General features: G+C 33.6%; 1 protein-coding gene across 5 annotated transcripts in view; it reads left to right on the top strand.

The window, feature by feature from the left end:
- TRIQK (triple QxxK/R motif containing) overlaps positions 1 to 19,441 on the top strand; it is a 94,581-nt gene that overhangs the window by 44,926 nt on the left and 30,214 nt on the right. For 2 of the 5 annotated variants that reach the window (XM_057736628.1, XM_057736623.1), the window contains one exon: positions 13,231 to 13,312. In XM_057736628.1, coding sequence (XP_057592611.1) covers positions 13,252 to 13,312 — 61 coding nt within the window. In that variant the 5' untranslated portion in view covers positions 13,231 to 13,251. Of the gene's footprint in view, positions 1 to 9,334; positions 9,440 to 13,230; positions 13,313 to 19,441 lie in introns of all 5 variants that reach the window. The other 3 variants (XM_057736625.1, XM_057736624.1, XM_057736627.1) reach the window with 3 other exon arrangements.

Genomic DNA, 19,441 nt, shown 5'->3' with positions numbered 1-19,441 from the left:
GTATAATTAATTCAGCACAAAACATCAATAAATGCTAAACCAATAAAAATTGCAAATTTGAAGATGAACAGGATATTTGCATAGTTTCAGAGTATCTCCACACCAAATACTTATTAATTACAAAGGGGAAAAGACTAAATTCACAGTGGAGAAGTCAGGCAGGTATCACCTTAATCAAGTGATCAAAGTTAACACCACCAGTTGAGGAAAACATGCAATGAGAAGAAACAACATTGCTTCTGTGATAATCCTGTGAGTTTAGTTAGAAAATAAATAAAGAAGAAAACAGTAAAAGCAAGCCAATCATAGGGAGAAATGAGAAATTCACATTGGTCATGCTCAGTTAGAATGATGCTGAATGTGTGACTGAAGAAGTCAGGGCCAGGGATATAGGTCCCTGAGACATAAATACTTATTTGAAAGAACGAGGCACCCAAAGAGAGCACAGATGGAATGGATGAGCTATGGGGAGCGCCGAGGTTTAACAAGCAGACTGAGGAAGAGTACTTATGACTTATGAAGGCAGTCAGGAAGAAATCAAGATGATGGAGGAGGATAATCAGGTGAATACTGACTTGGAATCCAATGCCTAAGAATTTCAATACCAAGTACAGTAGGCCTTCCATATCCATGGGTTCCACATCCACTGATTCAACCAACCATAGATCAAAACTGTTCAAAAAAAGAAAAAATTCCAGAAAGTTCCAAAAAGCAAAACTTGAATTTGCCACACACTGAGTACTAGTTACATAGTATTTACATTTTATTAGGTATTATAAATAATCTAGAGGTGATTTAAAGTATATGGGAGGATGTGTATAGGTTATGTGCAAATACTGCACCATCTTATGTAAGGGACTTGAGCATTAAAAGAGCTAAGGATCCTTAGGGGTCCTGGAACCAATCCCCCGTGGATACTGAGGGACAGCATCACAGAGAGATTTTATAAATAAGAACAGTTTGTCCTGTGGCACAACCTGATCTTGTAGTATTCTCATATCTGCAGCAAGTACTGTCTAAAATAATCATCTGTTTCCTGAAATGTAAACATTGCAGAAGAACATTTGCCATTCTTTGTTTGTACTACAACAACTTATGAAAGGCAAAACCAGTTGAGCTATAGTGTGTTGTGAATTATCCTTGTGTGCCTCATAGTTGGGATAAGAGTAATCCCAGTTAGCCTGGGATAGCCCTGGTTTATAGTTGTTGTCCTGGTGTCACAGGATCCCATGTCATTCTCAGAAGTGTCCTGATGTGGACCGTAAGTTGTATGGTCACCCTAGCCTAGGTCTCTTTTGACAGAATATTCCTTTCACATCTGAAGTTGGCGATCTGATTGACAAGCATGTCTCTTAGCCAGTTCTTGATGTCTTTTATTCATTAACCAGATGAGTACTCCCTTACCTTATAATCCTAATAAATCAGTTTTCCAATAATCCTTTTATTTCACCAAACTTTACATGAAACAGAGATTTTATGGGATGATAATGTGCAAAATTTGAAAAGTTGGACAAGTAACATTGGAAATATGACATTTTCAAGTCCTCTCCTAGAGACTGACAAGGCACACGTGAAGACTCAGTAAACCTTTTCAGTAAACTTAGAAAATTATAAGTATATTGTACTAAAACTACCACATTTGGGGAACTTGATTCACATTTACTTCAATGTAAAATACATGTAAATTAAGAAAACTAAAAATTTTAACTTTGTTTGAAATAAGCCAAACTTGGTTATAAATAGTGATTTGTATAGATTTAGAGCGAATCAGAACACTTCATCTACACAGATATATTATTTAGAAATTCCCAGTCAAATGCACTTAACATTTGGGCTTAACATAAAAAATTTACTTTTTGCTAGTAAACCTTTGTCTCAGGTAACTTATTGAAAGCTCTGAATAAGAAGTCATTAATATTACTTCAGAACCAAGAAAAGGGGGTTCATATTGAAGAATTATGATAAAATAGGTGTATATCTGTTTACATAGGAATTTCAGAGATAAGTATAGATGCCATGTGAGAGGTTTACATCTAGAGCTTATTGTTTTCCTTCATCTTTTAGCTGCCAGTTTTTGGTACCATCTGGATGGAATAAAGTTTTTAGTTATCAATATGATAATTGGAACAATCTTGGATTTCATAAAATTCCCTTAAAATAACCTAGTATAAAGGGATCATAAGTATTGAAAAATCAAAGTTTGTGATCGTTAGAGCTAGAACTCTATTTTTAATTACTCTGTCTCTTCAGGAAAAACAGTCTGAAGGTGAGTAGGTCAAAAGTCAAATGCATGAAACTTCCATTTCTCTACTTCAGAGTCCCTAAAGCCAAACGTAGACTTGCTTCCTCTCATTCCTCTTGACTGTTGGCAGCTCTTAACATGCAGTGTACATGCTGCCTAACTTACCGATTTTATACTACAATTGTAGATGCCTTTGTTCTTTTTACATGGTTGGATATGTGTCTCTTCTTGTATCAGCACTTTGTAATAGTAAAAACAGTGTCCGCAGTTTTATTTATTTGGTACCATATTATTGTAACCTATAGAAACTTTTTGAAAGTACAGTTTACAATCGAAATATCAATCAAATCTTTATTTGAAAAAGTATAATTTATGTCATTAATGACTTTTGTTAACTATTAAAAGTTATATAGCCCAATCCTAGCTTAATTAACCTATCTTCTTTTGCAAATGTAATACGAAAAATTAACTGAAGTGCATTTCCCATTTTCCTGAATTTAAACCCTGTAAATCATAATGATCATTTTTCTGCTTAGGAACATGGTCCAGATAGAAAGCCTCTCCCTCCCAGATTTAAAGTGCCTATTCCTTTGATAGTTATGCAAAGTTCAGAATTTTAAAAAATAACTCCATTGGACCCAGACAATGTAACTCCCCCATCCTCAAATGATGAGTGTTGTTGATGGTACACGCAAGGCAGCTTTTTGTCTATTCTGGGCAGTATAAATTTAATGTGTTGTTTTCAAGTATGTCATGTGTCCAGATGCCACAACAATCTGTGCATTAAAAAGGCATTAAAATAAAAGTAAGTAAAATATTTGTGGGTATTTTTTTTATGAAGACCAGGGAATTTGTGATACAATTATGTTTGGATTAACTAATTCTATTAGGTTTCAGAAAAAACAAGTGCATTGTTTTCTTATAGCAATTTTAAACATTTTTTAATGTCGATTTATAATACTACTCTATGCTCACCTACCCATACCTACTACTCGCGCTATATTACCTATTTTTGTTAATGACATCACCGTCCATCTCTCTAACACAATATTTTGCAAGTATGGTCCATGAACCACCTGAGTTTGAAAACTCTGGCAGGGAGTTGGTGCTTGTTTAAAATGCAGCTTCCTTGGCCGCACCCCAACATTACTGGCTGGGTATCTCTGAAGAGTGAGACCTGGGACTTTGTATTCTAATTATGACTCAGTTTAAAAGCATAGTTATCGTCAGTTTTTCCTCTGCCTCACACCCCCATCCAGGATGTTCCCAAATTCTAAAAGTCAAACACCAAAAGGTCACTTCCTTTCTACTTGCTGCATTCCTCCCTTAGTGGATTTTTTAAAAACTTATTATGTTCAAACCTTCTAGTCATTCTAATATCATTAAAAAGTGTCTGAGATGGTTACCTCACTGTACAATACCCTTTTATGGTTTCCTGTTGAATTCAGAAAAAAGTCTGAGGTTTTAGCCAATCTTTAAAAGCTTCTGCGATGTGGTCAGACTGCCCCACTCAGCCTCCACCAAAGACTGAAGGATCTCACAGTCCCTATGCAGGCCTCACATCTACTTCTAGCAGTGTTACTCAAATGCTAGCACACAAAAGAATTACCCAAGAGCTGGTTAAAAAGAAAACTAGTGTTTTTCAAATGTTAATGGTCGAAGTAAAAATTAAAAACCAAAAACCTGGAGATTCCTGGACCTTAGCCCTTGAGATTCTGATTCAATAGAATTGTGGTGTGGCCCAGAAATCTGTATTTTAAAGAGCATCTCAGATAACTCTGATGCTGGTGCTGGATTGAACACATTTCAGCAAATGCTAACCTAGAGCCTCTAGTCGCTCCTGGTGAACTGGTGTGCCTAGCTAGACTCTTGAGACCTGAGGCTTTTCCTCTGGAACTGAGACGCTCACTTCTGGGCAGCTGATCCTTCCCATAGGGACTGGGATCTCCCCATTTTACCCAGGCCACAGCTGCCTCGTGAGAGGCCTGAGTACTCCATGCAGTTTTAAGATAAGCTGGTTCAAGATACTACACATTCCTGTTGTCTTCATTCACTGTTTAAAATGATCTGTTTGGCCATTTGTCCTCCCTTAACACTTATGTGCCCCATTATTTTGTGATTTTTTGTTTCTGTTTCTGTTTTTCATGGACAAATCTTTTGCTATTCCCTTGTCTCCCTGTATTTTTCTTTATATCCCTCTTGAAATCCATCCATTCGCAAGCAACTGATTATTACTTTTCCTTTTTGACATTAATTGAAGCCTTCTTCTCAGAGACACCATTTCCCTGAAGCTTTCTTAAGTGGAGACTCTTCTTTATTTAACCCTCCACATACCTGTGGATCAAGATTCTAATTCTTATCTTTTTATTTCCTTATTCACCTCCAGATCATTTGCTTTCCCAAGCATATGAAACGACAAATGAAACAAAAAACCCAGCTCCTTTGTGGCTCATTCCATTAGACCACAGCGCACTTTACCTCTCTTCTTTGCTGTTATCTGCGGACATTCAGTTCACAGGGTCTCCCTAACTTGGAGTCCTTCTTTCCATCCTAGCCCAAATCTTTTCACCTTCCTAGGTGCCTTCGCTGTTCATATGTATGAAGTATGTATTATCCTGGTCTCTCATTTCCTTAACTTATCTGCCATAATATTTTTCTATCATTTTAGTCACCCTCCATCATAACCTGCTGTATTTCAATAATAACATCAATCACCTCATACTTTCTATTCCTAACGTTTAGTTCTTCTCAAGTAAAAGATGACTTCGGTTATTTGACCTCATGTAAATCTTTAAGTCCAAAATTTATCTATTTTCTGCTTAACTCTTAAATTCCTGCTGTCTCCACTTCTTTCTCTATTTTTAAACCCCATGGTACATCATTTCACATACTTTTTATAGTATTCTAATCTTCTTTGCCCTACTGCCCTTCTGTTATGCCTGTCTGGGAAAACTGAAACTTTGATTAATCCAGCTGTCTACCCCTTCCCTTGACCAGAAATGCACAGCTGAACACTCAGAAATATATTATTTGTAGTCATGTAGTTCGCTGCTACCATGGATTCATGGTGACCAAGTTAATGTGGTCTCAGTATTTCTCATTAATCCTGTTTTCACTAGACACCTCTTTCCATTTCTCAACAGCAGAAATTCCAGCCTCTGCACTCTCAAATCTCCAAATTTCCTACCTTCCAGTTCACTCTTAGGAGATAATGTTGCCTCCTGATTCATAGTGAAAGGAGAGCTACAACGTAGAGCTCCCTCTATTTTTGATTGCTAGACCCCAAAACTTACATATATTTTTACTCATCATTTTTCTTCTTTCCTGCTGAAGTGAAATAGTAGTCTGCTATGATTATCCCTTCAAGTATACCCTGAATTCTATCCCTTCCTATCTGCTTGGAAACCTCAGTCATTTTCTACTTTTTTTCCTGTGTCATCACCCCCTCACTTTGTCCTGGCTCCTTCTACTTACTATTTAGACCAACTCAAATTTCCATCTGTATTCAAAAACAAACATGCTCTCAAGAGTAAAACAAAACAAAGCATAATAAAAAATCTTCCTCAGCCTCAGTTCCTCTCTACTTACTCTCCTATCTCTCTCCTTCCTTTTACTTATTTTGTAATAGATTTATCTAGACTTTCCATCTCTGCTTTCTCACCTTGTATATATTCCTTAGCCCATAGGAATTAAGTGTTTCAGTGTATGCGTCAGGGAAGGAGCACGGATGACCATTATTAAATCATGTTATAAAGCCACTTATAATGAAACTGATGAATGCCCATTCAGTTTAGATCCAAAAGAGTCATTGCTTCTTTTGCTCAGCATACTATTTTTGAGATTTATTTCCATTGTTGCATATTATCAGTAGTTTTTTGCTGGGTATTATTTCATTATATGAATAAATCACACTTTATCAGTTTTTCTATTAATCAACATTGGGGTTGTTTTCATTTTTTGGCTATTATGAATAAAAATGCTATGAACAAGCTTGTAAAAAGCTTTTTTTGTGGGCATATGTAATTTTCCTGTTAGATAAATATATAGAAGTAGAATTGTTGGTGGTTGTATGATTTTACAACTTACATACAAGAGAGTTTCCGTTGCTCCACATCGTCCAAATATTTTATAGGGTAAATTTTTATTTGAATTATTCTAGTGAGTGTATAGTGATATCTCAATTCTAATTTTAATTTGCATTTTGCTGATTACTAATGATTTTGAGAACTTTTTTCTTGTGCTTATTTATCATATGCATATCTTCTTTGGTGAAGTTTTTCGTTCAGCTCTTTTACCCATTTTTTGTTGGGTTGTATGTCCTATATTATTGAGTAGTTCTTTATACATTCTGGATGCAAGTTCTTTTTGTCAGATACAAGTATTATGAGTATTTACTTCCTATAGGTAATTCACCTATTTATTTTCCTACTTGATGAAGTTCAGTACATCCTTTTTTTTGCTTCTATGATGCATACATACTATCTGTGTTCTCTCTCAGTGTTATTTGCCTACTCCAAGGTCATGAAAATAATCCTCTTTTTGTCCCAGCAGCTTCATTTTTTTTTTTGTTTTTCTCTTTTGTCTAGATCTATAATCTATCCTTAGTTGAGTTTTGTGTGTGATATGAGATAGGGGTCTGTTTTTTTCCCCCATAGGGATATACAGTTGTTCTAGCACTATTTGTTGGTACTATAATTACTGTAGTTCTAAGCATAGAAGGGTAGTCCCAACCGCTAAGATTCCTTTCTTGGAACATGACTTTTTGAGTCATACAGATTGCTGTCCTATAGTTACTTTTCTTATGAATTTTTATATCAGTGTTGGCAAGTGATTAGGATTTTAGAAATCACCTTTTTGCACATTCAAGTTTTTACATACTCTTTCTGCAGCTATGAAGGAAATTAATTTGGTAAAGTAAAGATGAGGTGGTCAGTTTGATCGTTGAAATCATTAGGAAGACCACTGTTTAGCTCTCCAGTTTTATACAATAGGAATTATTTCCTTATACAGACTTATCTTTGTCAAGGTATACATTGTCTACTTGGATTCTAATCCATGTCACATTTTGATAGTCTTTTAATTACCTATTTTTCATTTCTTTAAGTATGGAGAATTATCTCTGGAGATCAAATCATGTACCCTTGGTGGAAATATTAAAATATAGATTCCATGAGTGGGGGGATATGGAAGTGGGTACATTTAAAGTAAATTGCAGAATGAATAACCTTGTCAAAATCATGGACCTAAAAGCTGAATTTGATAGCACACTGGAACATGAGTGGGAAACAAAACAAACCTGGATCATTAATGCCTCCTTATACCAAAGATTTTTTCTTTATATAGGAAAAAGGGCATCATTTGGATGACTTAAGTATGTTAATTACATGATCAAATTTGAACTTTTAAAACATTGCTTTGAAATGTTAGGTTAGGACCCTTATCCTCTTCATTTACTACTTCTTTCATCCCAGCATCTAGTATAAGATTGTGTTTTCATGATTAGTTCTCAATTCTGATCAAGTTGTAGCCAAACATCTTTTTAGCCTTTTTATAACTTCATACTTAAGTAAGAGTTTTTTTGTTTGTTTGATTTTTAAGTGAGGGTCTATCTTGTAACCTTAAAAATTGAGATGGTTATTTTTTTGTGGCCATGGGTTGAATTTTTTTAATGGCCTCTGTTTCGATCTGTATTTAAATGTCACAGTCTGGATTGAATGCTTTTTCTGGAAGCAGAGACATATGTGAAAGCTTCAGGTTTCTTATTTCTTTACATGTTCTTTCTGGATTTCATAAAAAAAAGGTAGAAATGAGCAATAAAATAAGTTGGTTAGAATGTGATTGAATATAACACTACCTTTGTTTTTTTTTTAAAGGTCACATATTATGCTTAAAAATACATGTGGCAAATTGCTGTGCAAAATTCAGGTTAAGAAAGGATATTAAAAACAAAAGTTTTCTCTTTAATTTTAAAAGTCCTAAAGAGTGTACAGTTTTAATGAAGTAAGAATTAATTATGAGTGATTTTAATATGCAATTTAGATATTAAATAAAATTAGCATTTTTTTCTTCTTTAAAAATATTTTATCAAGTTTCAAGAATGTTAAAAACTTCTCTGATGATTTAATCTGAAATCATTCCTACAGCAAAATTCATAAATAATAAATATTATCTTATTAATCCATATTTTAGTTTAGCTGGGTCTCAGAGCAAGTTAGTTCCTCAGGGAATGTAGTCTTCTTTATAAAAGAAGGTGATGAGCTGTAATCTCCAAGGAATTAAATTGTGAAAACAATCTTGGTATTGTATATGCTAATATAAATCTGTTATTCCCTTTCCACATCTATCACAACACATTTTAAATTGTGGCTGATCTTGTATGCAAATAGCTGTCTTATTAGAAATTGTGGCTGTATGTGCTAATGTCTCCCTGGATTTCTTGGGAGTTTGCTATCTAACCATCAAAGCAATAGAAATGAATGATGATTACCACAAGGCTTTGAAGAACAAAGAAAAGTCAGAGCATTTTAGAGGTTCTAGATGTCTGAGGCGTTGACAGTTTGCACCATACACATGAATGGGTTTCTCTTTAGATCATTTAAAATAGCCTCAGTGTATTTATGAGGAAAGTAAAATATTTTCCACCTTCTTGTGTTTGTTGCAACTCATAAAGTGTGAGTCATTTGTGTATGTGTGTGTTCTCTGGGTATTTTTTTGTTTCAACATTTGTTAAAATGTAACCTCACTTAAATAGAAGACAATAATTTCAAAGACTAGAATAAAGTTTAAGTTGCTGAAATTTTGCATAGGAATTACAAATCACCGAAATAATTAGGAACAAACATTTAAAACTAGTTCCTCTTTAGTGTATCTCCTTTGTTGACATTCTCTTAAAGTTTTTATATTCACAGGTTATTATAGATGTGTCATTCATAGAGTATACTATAAAATGTATAAAACTTTAGATTCTTTAGCTTTTTTTTTCCTTTTGGTATAATTTTGTCTATTTAAAGTACATTTTAAAGTAAATAAAGTGCAATTTACTTTGGTGAAAAGATATTCTCTGTGAGTTCCTGACTTTTTTATTTACTACAGATAATGAATGAATAAAATACTGGCCTCTAAAGTGTTATCTCTGTTCGGATGTTTGTTTAAATGACCAGGAAGTAATTGGAGGAAACATAGTGAGTAAGCGTTTTGGTAGGTCGCCTTAATAACTTGCTTTTTAAACATTTAAGCTATTCCATAAAGGTAAAAAAGCAAAACTAAATTGAAGAGGAAGTAATATCTTGTGTTTTTATTCATTTAAATTAACTTCTCTCCTAAAATGCAGTGATAGCTTGTCTAGTCCCACACAATCAAGATTAAAATAACTTGACTCCTCTCTACAGTTAACAAATGCAAAACACTATGCAAATGGAATTGCTATGTGAATTAATTATATCTATTGACATTATTTATGGTACTTGTATTATCAGAATCATTTTTAATGTTCTGAATTATAACAAGTGAGAATATAGGATTAGGTGATGTCTTGGTTTCAGTTCTGAAATTTTAAGGATGTGTTATCTTAGATGTGATAACTACATGGTTTATGAGAGATGAAGACAGTTTATTTGACTTTTTATCTTACTTTGTACACTCCTAAATATTACTATAATATTAAATCTGAAGATTATATGAATATAAAATAAATTTTTAGCTGAATTTATAATTTTCTCATATATAAGTAGAAATCATTACTTTTGAGATGCCTTTTACTGTATAAAGTGAGATCAGTGCTCTATCTGTATGACCATAAATATAAATAAACAATGCAGTTTGGTCTGAACAGATTTCAAATGTGTTTGGCATTTGGCATTGTTAATAATGCTCATGAGGAGAATTACAGTTTGATAATTGCATCAGTTTATATGGAGACATTTATACATATTTGTTTTAGTTAGGGTGGTACTACGTACAGTGACAAATAGATGCAAAATGTGTAGAGGCTCAAATGCTACAAGTTTATTTCTTGTTCTCACAGCAGTATGACAGAGAAAACAAGCTGGTTGAATAGCTGTCCTCCATGCAGTCATTCAGGATCCAGGGTGCCATGGGCTTTGCCATCTTTATCACATTATTAACAGGGTCATTCTGGAGGTCATCTCCATTTGAGCCAGATGAATGAGTACATATGGAAAGTTTTTATAGGTTAGTTATAGAAATAGCAAACATTAATTTATTCATGTTCCATTCATGGAAACTCAGTCACATGCCCACAACTAACAACGAAGGAGGCTGGAAAATGTAATTGAGTGTGTCCAGGAAAAAACAAGGAGAACATGTAATTTAGTAAACACCTTTTCCTACATTCCACCTTTCAGGTCATGGAATAGCCATGCACATCCTTTTTCCTGCCTCCCCAGTAGGGAGATCCTAAAGTTCCCTACTAATTGAATCCAGCACAAGTCAAGGATCTGAAGCCAATGCCCAGTCTGTGGTTCCTTGAGGCTTACAGACTATGAAATTTACCTACTGATCCCCAGCCTCACCAGGCCTCTAATAAATAACAGCGAAGCAAAGGATAACTGCTTTATCTCTCCAACAATCACTCCCATTTAGAAAGGGAAGAATGGGAAACACAGAAGGGTCATTGATCCATGCTGCGCAGGACACCTCTGAGAAGGCCCATTATACTCACAGTAGAAGTTTCTTGCTTAGACCCTAATTATGGTCTTTTCAGAGAAATTCCCTTGTCATGGCTGTGCCTTCTGGATGGTTCTCCTTCCTGGTCACACAGGAAGTCAGTGTTACAAATCCACAGAGTTTGCCTTCCTTGGCGGCAGGACTCTACTAGTTTAAGTTTAGAGGCCCAAGGATTGGTTTTCATTCACAGACTTTTTTAAACAAACTTTCTAATTTCCCTGTAAATATAGATCCCTCAGATTTTAGTAACCTTCTTACCATTTCTAGTTAGTTCCATGTGCATGTAATCACACTGTGATTTCTTTCCTAGACATGGTTCTCAAGTCTGCTTTCTTTATAAACATCAGATCTCCTGTGCCTCTCTTTCTATAGTGGCTGCCTCCAGGTGATCTGGAACAATAGGTTCATGTAAGAAAGGAATATCCTTCATCTGCTCTTTGTCCCTCGCTCTGCTTTTTTTTAACCTCCTTTTTTTTAACTGATTTGTCTTAATGAGTATTTGTTCTTCAAAATCTCTTTAACTTTTATTTCCTGCTGCTTGGCATTTAGAAGTTGACTTTTCCAACCTTATTCCCAAATTACTTAGCTGTCTATTCCCTCATAGTTTTGCTTGTGAGCAGGCCAGTTCTTGCCTGACTTCATCTTTTTCTTGGAGCTCCTTCCTCGAAGCAGTGAGGAACAACTTCCAGGCACCTCTGGGGAACACTTAAGTCTGTAATAGACTCCACCTACATACATGATTCAATCACAATAGAATTTCATTTCTTTTTAAGTAGAATACAGTAATAGTGAGAACTAAAATATTGCCTGCCACATCAGTAAACAAAGGATGTTGCAGCCATAAGCCTCTGAATGGTGAACCCTGAGGGAACTCAGGATGGAGACAAACAGGCTGCCCACTGCTAAGCCCATCTAGCAGTCAGCAACTGCAGCCACCCCTGATGGTGCTCCAGAGGAAACTTGGGATGAGAAAACACAGGATACTGGCCCTAGATAGCTGAAGTGCATATCAAAGGAATGATTTCTGTGAACCCAGACTCTTGCATCTTCCCATACATAGAAAAGTACTAAATTCCTTAACTTGACATATCTAGTTTTCTTTTATTAACAGTAATCCTTTTATGTTCCAACTACCTGGTCTTTTGTTGCAAAAACTTCTGTATATCCTGGCTTCCCCTCTTGACTCTTCGGAGCAGTCTCTTTTTTTTTTTTTTTTTTTTTTTTTTTTTGGCACCCAGGCTTAGTTACTCCGCGGCATGTGGGATCTTCCTGGAGCTGGGATCGAACCCATGAACTCTGCATTGTCAGGCGGATTCTTAACCACTGCGCCACCTAGGAAGCCCAGGAGCAGTCTCTTAGAGTTATTTGAGATGCTGTCTCCCAGACTTTAGGTCCTAAGAATGTCTGCCAAAAACATATAATTCTTAACTTTTAGGTTGTGCATTTTTTTCAGTCCACAATAGTAAATAAGCTAGGGAATATCCTTTTCCATCCCAGGCAAATCAAGGTTCTGTGTTCTTACAAATATACCCATAGGGTTTGTCTGGCAATTATTTTCATTCTAGCCAATTAGAAGGGGAAAAAGAACACAGGAATCAACAAGGGAGATTTTTAGTGCTCAGGGCTGGAAGTGGCATGCATCACTTCCATTCATATTCTTTTGACAAGAATTCCATTAAATGTTTGATTTGAGACTAGGAAATATAGTGCCAGGAAGAAAAGGAAAATATGGATTTTAGTTAGTAGATTACAGTCTCTGCTACACTATTTAAATTCAGTAAAAAGAATAGGATTTGAAAGACGTGGATTAAATCAAACAGTGCATATAATGTAGTGAATGAGAGGAAGAAATTTTCTTCTACCCTTCTAGGTTTTCTGGCTGGTCTAACAATTAAATTGACATGCGACAGATTAACAGGAGAAAATCAAACAAAAGTTTAATAACGTATACGTGGGAGAGAACTGGGAAAACTGAGTGACACATCAAAATGGCTGAAACCCTCACCTTAAATACCCTCATCTTCAGCTTTGAAACAATGTGGTTTAATTGAGCATTGATAGTACTTGATAAAATGACTGTTACCAGGAACAAATAATAGGGAAGTTGAATTACCAGCAGTTGTATCCTTGATAATTTGTTTAAAAGAATTTTGTATTCTACTGATATTTAATGGGAATAAGTCAAATGCATTCTTACCTGTTACTTTAAAAATGGATTTTATGAAATAAGTTATTACTGAAGTTTGTAGATAGTCCTTTTTATTTTTTTAGGACTTCATTATAATTATTTTCTTTCTTTGCAGCAGGCATTTTGGAGATCAAAGATGGGTAGAAAAGATGCCTCCACTATAAAACTTCCTGTTGATCAGTACAGAAAGCAAATTGGTAAGCAATGAATTCCCTTTGATATATTCGTGTGAATTAAGATGAAGAAAAAAGCAATTATATATGATATTAAGAAAATAACTTTTCCCTGGTGCATGTGATACACAGAATATGAATAACAAAGGACTGTACAGAGTTTTTAAGGAACAAAAATAAATGCAGCCCTGTTTGCCTATGAAGAAATACATTTTTTGTACTTAGGTTTTTTCAAAGCTCTTATAATTTTTATTAATTTGATAAAAGTAAAAATACTTTTATTCTTAATCTTAAGCCTAGGTGCTTGTGTATAGTCAGTATTTTTAACATAATCATCTATTTAATTATTTATTTTTATCCTTATAAAGTCTTTCAATTCTGTTGACTCTTAGTGGCAATAATATGATAACCTCAAAATTCTCCATTAAAATTTTAACTTAGTAAAATGGTGGACTAGAGAGAATTCCAGTTAACAGCATAGGAAGATAACAGGAACCTTCTCTGTTTTAGACTATGCTCTAGGTACAGGATTTCCTACCCAATCTTTTCAAGGATGCATGGAGTATTTACAAAAAATTACCTACATACTAGGTCACAAACCAAGTCCCCTCAGTTTTAAAGAATCAATATTGTACAACCACAACTTTGAACAAAGTGTAATAAATTAGAAATCAGTTACAAGTCAAAAAGTTAACTTCTCCTTCCCCACCCCCACCCTCTTTTCTTACACATTCCTTCCTGTTGCCACCTATTCCCATTCTTTTGGAAATTAAAAAAAAGTAATAATCGTAATAAAACCTCTTCTAAATAACTGACAGTTAACAAAGGAGTTACAGTACAAGTCAGAAAATAAATAGAAGTAATTGATACCAAAAGAGTATATACCTGTTTTATAAATATGATACATAAGGTACACTCCATAAGGGAAAAGATATTTCTGCAAAACAAAGGAGATGCAAACAAAATGAAAAATATTTAAAATATATAACTAACTAAAAATTTACATGTAGAAAAATAAAGCTCTACTACAAATAAATAAAATAATCTGGAAACTCAAAAGTAAAATGGGCAAAAAATATGAAGAGGCAATTCATAAAAGAGGAAATCTAAATATACAAATAAAAACAAATGACTATTACAATAAAAATGCAATCAAAAGTCTTATGAAAGATCTAACTCACCTAACTGATAGATAAATGCAAATTAAAAAACAGTATTTCTGACTATATTATTTCTTGAGAGAAGGTTTACGGTATTTGATTTCTTTTGTATATCCTTCGCTTATAGGATGCAGTATAAATAAAAAGTGTGGATTGTTATATTATTTATGTGTTTAAACAGAAGGACTGACATACCAGGTTGAAGCATGACCAAATGGGATGTGCTAAACCACATAAATAAAGAATAACCATATTGGGGATCAATCCATATCCAACTCTTAAATAAACAATTCTGAGAATTTTGACAAGTATATGTATCCATGTAACCACATATGCCAGTCAAAATACAGAATATTTCCATCTTCTCAGATGGTTCCAGTCAGTCCTTACCCAGCAACACCCCCAAATGCAATCACTGTTCTGATTTCTATCATCACTGATGATAGAAAAATAAAACAAAGCATCTGCTAAGATTTTTATTGAAATTGAGTTATATCTAATAATCAGTTTTTGAGAATAGGCATCCAAACAACCTGAAGTATTCTGTTCTATAAACATTGCATATCTTTCCTTTGATTTAGTTCTATTCATGTTTATAAGAACCAAGAAAGAATAAGACAGAAAGTAATATAATTGTAAAGTCTCAGCCCTCTTCTTATATTAAATTATTCTGAGGGTTCTGTATTATGCACTAGGTTCCCATACAAAGTTCTCTTTCCTGTTTCACTTCCTTTTGAAAATATAAGGAGGCACAAGACCTACCCTTCTCATAGGATTCTTGTGAGATCCATGAAAAGTGTTACAGCAGTTTGTAAACTAGAATGTTGCATGGACATGAGTTATCCTGGGTGTACTTTGCAAGTACAGTAATCATGGTCAAACAAAATATACTAAAAGTAAAATAACGAGGGTATACTTTTGTTTACTCTTTTTAAAGATATTGCACTGCAGTCTTTAGATTTTCATGTATATACTATAGAATGTAATAATAATATGTAAGATTTTTGTAAAGACAGAAAAAAATAGAAAAGATATTAATTAATTAGGATATTAACTAATTTGGGAATTTTCTCAAGGAAAGATTTTTTTTTTCTGACTTTCTGTGTCAGATTTAGAAAGTATCACAAGCCTCAACTCATACTAATGATATAGATCATCCATCACCAACAGTGTCTTCCTTAGATGGAGTTCTGTGTAGATGTTTCCCAGATATGATCCAAAATGTGAGGAGGGAATAAAGCAACTAAAATTCTCTTGAGAAGATATTTCAGTATTGGTGGTAAAAAAAAAAAAGAGTACAAATAGCAGATAAACTGAGTATCATAGTGTTTAATACTAAAGTTGTTAGTAAGGTAATTTAGATTGCTAATAAACTTTCACAAAGAATAGAGATGTTGTATGTGTTCAGTATTCCCTTGGTACTAAATTTCATTTATTTATGTAATTTTTTATGGTCAGTCAGTAACTGTACTTGGCAAAACCAGTGCCATCACTGTTTAATATTTATCTTCCACTAAAAATTTTGCCTTTTTAATTATGTAGTAAATGACAGTGATTAATGGCTTTCATAAAAAGCCATTTTTATAACAGTCTTTGCTCAGGTAAGAATCAAATGAACTGACACTGTGACTGGAAATGCCTTGTAGATAGAGTATTTTCACATTAAATGGACACTGTTAATTACTGTAGCATGATCTTGAAATGTGTAGTGAACTAAGATAAAATACCTTCCCACTTTCAAGGCAGTAAACTAAGAGAAACCAAATATTCTGAAATATTGCTGACTACAAGAGAAAATAATTGATTTGGGCCTTACATTTTTTTCAGAAATAATGTTTTAAAAATAGATCTGTGAGACTGGCTAATATTACATGTATTATTCTAGAGATAAATTATTTCAAAATTTGAAAACTAGAATTTTTAAAACTTTTAACATAATTATTTTATAAATAGATGTTATTAAATATATGAGGCCAAATAATATTTACATGTGCTCAGTTAATCATATAAAAATTACAACTAATTTACTTATAAATTCCTATTTTCTTATATAATAGAAGTAGCTAAATATTATTGGGCATCTTGTGCCAGGCACATCTTATTTTATCCTCATAGTAGTCCTATAGGAACTACTGTTCGCTTCATTTATTACAGATCAGGAAAATTCAGCACAGATGGGTAAGAACTTTCTCAAGGTGCTACATTTGGTAAGAGGTAGAGCCAGGACTCCATTCCAAGAAACTGACCACGGAATCCCTTCACTATACTGCTTCCCTGGGGCCAAAGACTATATTAGGTACTGGCAGATGCAAAGATAATTAAGTCACAAGATCTGAGTTCATGGAAATGACAGTGTATTAGCACTATGGTTGTCATGACTATCTGAGGAAACTCTGCTCCTGATTTAGAAATACAAAGTCCAGAATAGATCCTTGTATTTCTTAATTCTCCCTGTATTTTTAAAACTCCTAATGTTATTATTATAGTTTATTTAGTAAAATTTCATGTATAACTGTATACATGTTTACTGTTTCCTCTATTTTTAATTCTCTTTTATGTCCCAGACCTTCTATCTGAAATCATTTTCTTTTGTGCCTAGTGAACATTTTTTAGAATTTCCTAGAATATATGCCTGCTTGTGGGAAATTTTCAGTTTCTTTCTTTTTTTTAATGATACTAATATACCATTATTTTTTTAAATTTATTTTTTTATTTTATTTATTTTATTTTTGGCTGTATTGGGTCTTGGTTGCTGCACATGGGCTTTCTCTAGGTGTGGCGAGTGGGGGCTACTCTTCATTGCGGTGCACGGGCTTCTCATCACAGTGGCTTCTCTTGTTGAGAAACATGGCTCTAGGCATGCGGGCTTCAATAGTTTTGGCTCGAGGGCTCTAGAGCGCAGGTTCAGCAGTTGTGGTGCACAGGCTTAGTTGCTCTGTGGCATGTGAGATCTTCCCAGACCAGAGCTTGAACCTGTGTCCCCTACATTGGCAGGCGGATTCTTAACCACTGTGCCACCAGGGAAGCCCAGATACTGATATTCCATTATTTTTGAAATATGTTATCTTTGGCTGTAGAATTTGCATTTGGAAGGTTTTGTTTTTATTTCATTGTGTGTTTTTTCAGCACATGAAAATATCACTCCATTGCCTTTTGGCTATTATTTTTACTCCTGGGAAGTCAATCTAAATGTTGTTTCTTTGAAAATAATCAATTTTTTTTAACCTCCTTTTAAGATTTTCTGTGTCTTTGGATTTCTGCAGTTTCACTAAGATGAGTGATTTGACTTCATTTGTTCTACTTGAGTTTTACTGGGCTTCCTGTTTTTGTAGATTCATTTTTTTAAATATGTTCTTGAAGATTCATATCCATTGTTTCCTGAAAATATTACCACAGTTTCATTCTTTTTCTCTCATTTTGGCAAATACCAGATATTCTATTACTGTACAATAGAAAAGTACATTTTCAGCTTTACTAAATGCTGCTAAATTGCTCTCTAAAGGGGGTGAACTCACTATTTTACAATCACACAAATGATGTAAAAGTTGTCTGCTTATCCATATCTCTTTGCTACTTTCTAGACTTGAAATTTTTGCCAATCTCACACACATGGAACTTATTTTAGTTTCATTCATTCTTATTTTAATTTTCCTTTTATTACTTACTAAGGTTAATCATCTCATATTTATTGATCTTTTCTTTTCTCTCTTTGGCAAATCAATTGCTACCATTTTTCTTGTTCTTTTTCTGTGTGTGTGTGTGTGTGTGTGAGTAGACTTTTAACTACTATTCCTTTCTTTCATTCTTTTTTTCATCTGTTAATAGATCTATATTTTCTTGAACCACTTTGAGTGACATATCCAGTGATGAAGATGAATGAAGTCTATTGAGTTGTTTTTCTCTCGTACTGTTTCATTTCTTTATATATATTGATAATAATTCTGCTACTTTATTCCATTATCCAACTTGCTTCTTGCTTTGGAAATACTTTACTTGTTTAGTTACTATAACATTATAATAAGCCTTTAAAATGGTAGGACAATTCCTCACCCTCATTTGTTGTCTTTAAAACTTGTCTGAACTATTCTTGGTCCTCTATCATCTCATGTAAATTTTAAAATTAACTTTATATAGTCATGAAGAAGGCCATTGGTAGTAAAATTTGAATTCCATGGGATTTGTAGATTACTTTGAGTAGAATTTATGCCTTTATATGTGAAAACTCATATCAATTTTATCTTTTGAAATGACTATATGGCTGGTAAATTCAATAATTTTTTTATTATTTTCTTCATAAAGTTATTGAGTATTTTTGAGTTAAACAGAAGTGATATGTAACTTAATATTTTTGTTATTATTGTGAGTTGATCTTATAAAATTATATTTTGTAATTGGTTCTTGCTACTATTTAAACATGGTACTGAGTTTTAATTATTATCTTGTACTAAGCAACCTGACTTCATTTAGCATTAGTAATAATAATTATAATTTCTCATGATTTTCTATATAGATGATTTTCTAATAGGCATAATTAAATTTTTTTAACCTTTGTATTTTGTCTTTCATATCATTATGTTGTGTTTTTCAAGTAGTAGCTATAAATTGCTGAGTTTTAAGAAACACTTCAGTTGTTTTGCCATTATGTATAATACAGCTTTGGGGTTTTGATACATGCTTGTTGTCAGACTAAGGAAATTCCCCTTTGTTCATAGTCTACTAAGAGATTGTTTTTCTTTTTGAAAAAAATGAAGTATGTTGAATTTTGTTAAATTTTTTCTCTCTGTTGGAAGGATGTTTTTACTATCTTTGACAAGTTTTATTTATAGATTTTCTAATGTTAAAGTATCCTTGCATTACTGATATAAATCCTACTTTGTCGTGATTTTTTTTAATACACAGCTGAATTCAGTTTACTAATAATTTATTTGAGATTTTTTTAACATCCTTCTTCATGCATGAAAGGGGCACGTATCTTTCCATTCTCTTACCATCC

Source organism: Hippopotamus amphibius, chromosome 5 (genome assembly GCF_030028045.1).
Source record: "Hippopotamus amphibius kiboko isolate mHipAmp2 chromosome 5, mHipAmp2.hap2, whole genome shotgun sequence".
In the NCBI taxonomy this organism is placed as follows: domain Eukaryota; kingdom Metazoa; phylum Chordata; class Mammalia; order Artiodactyla; family Hippopotamidae; genus Hippopotamus; species Hippopotamus amphibius.
This window is presented reverse-complemented; position numbering and strand designations above follow the sequence as displayed.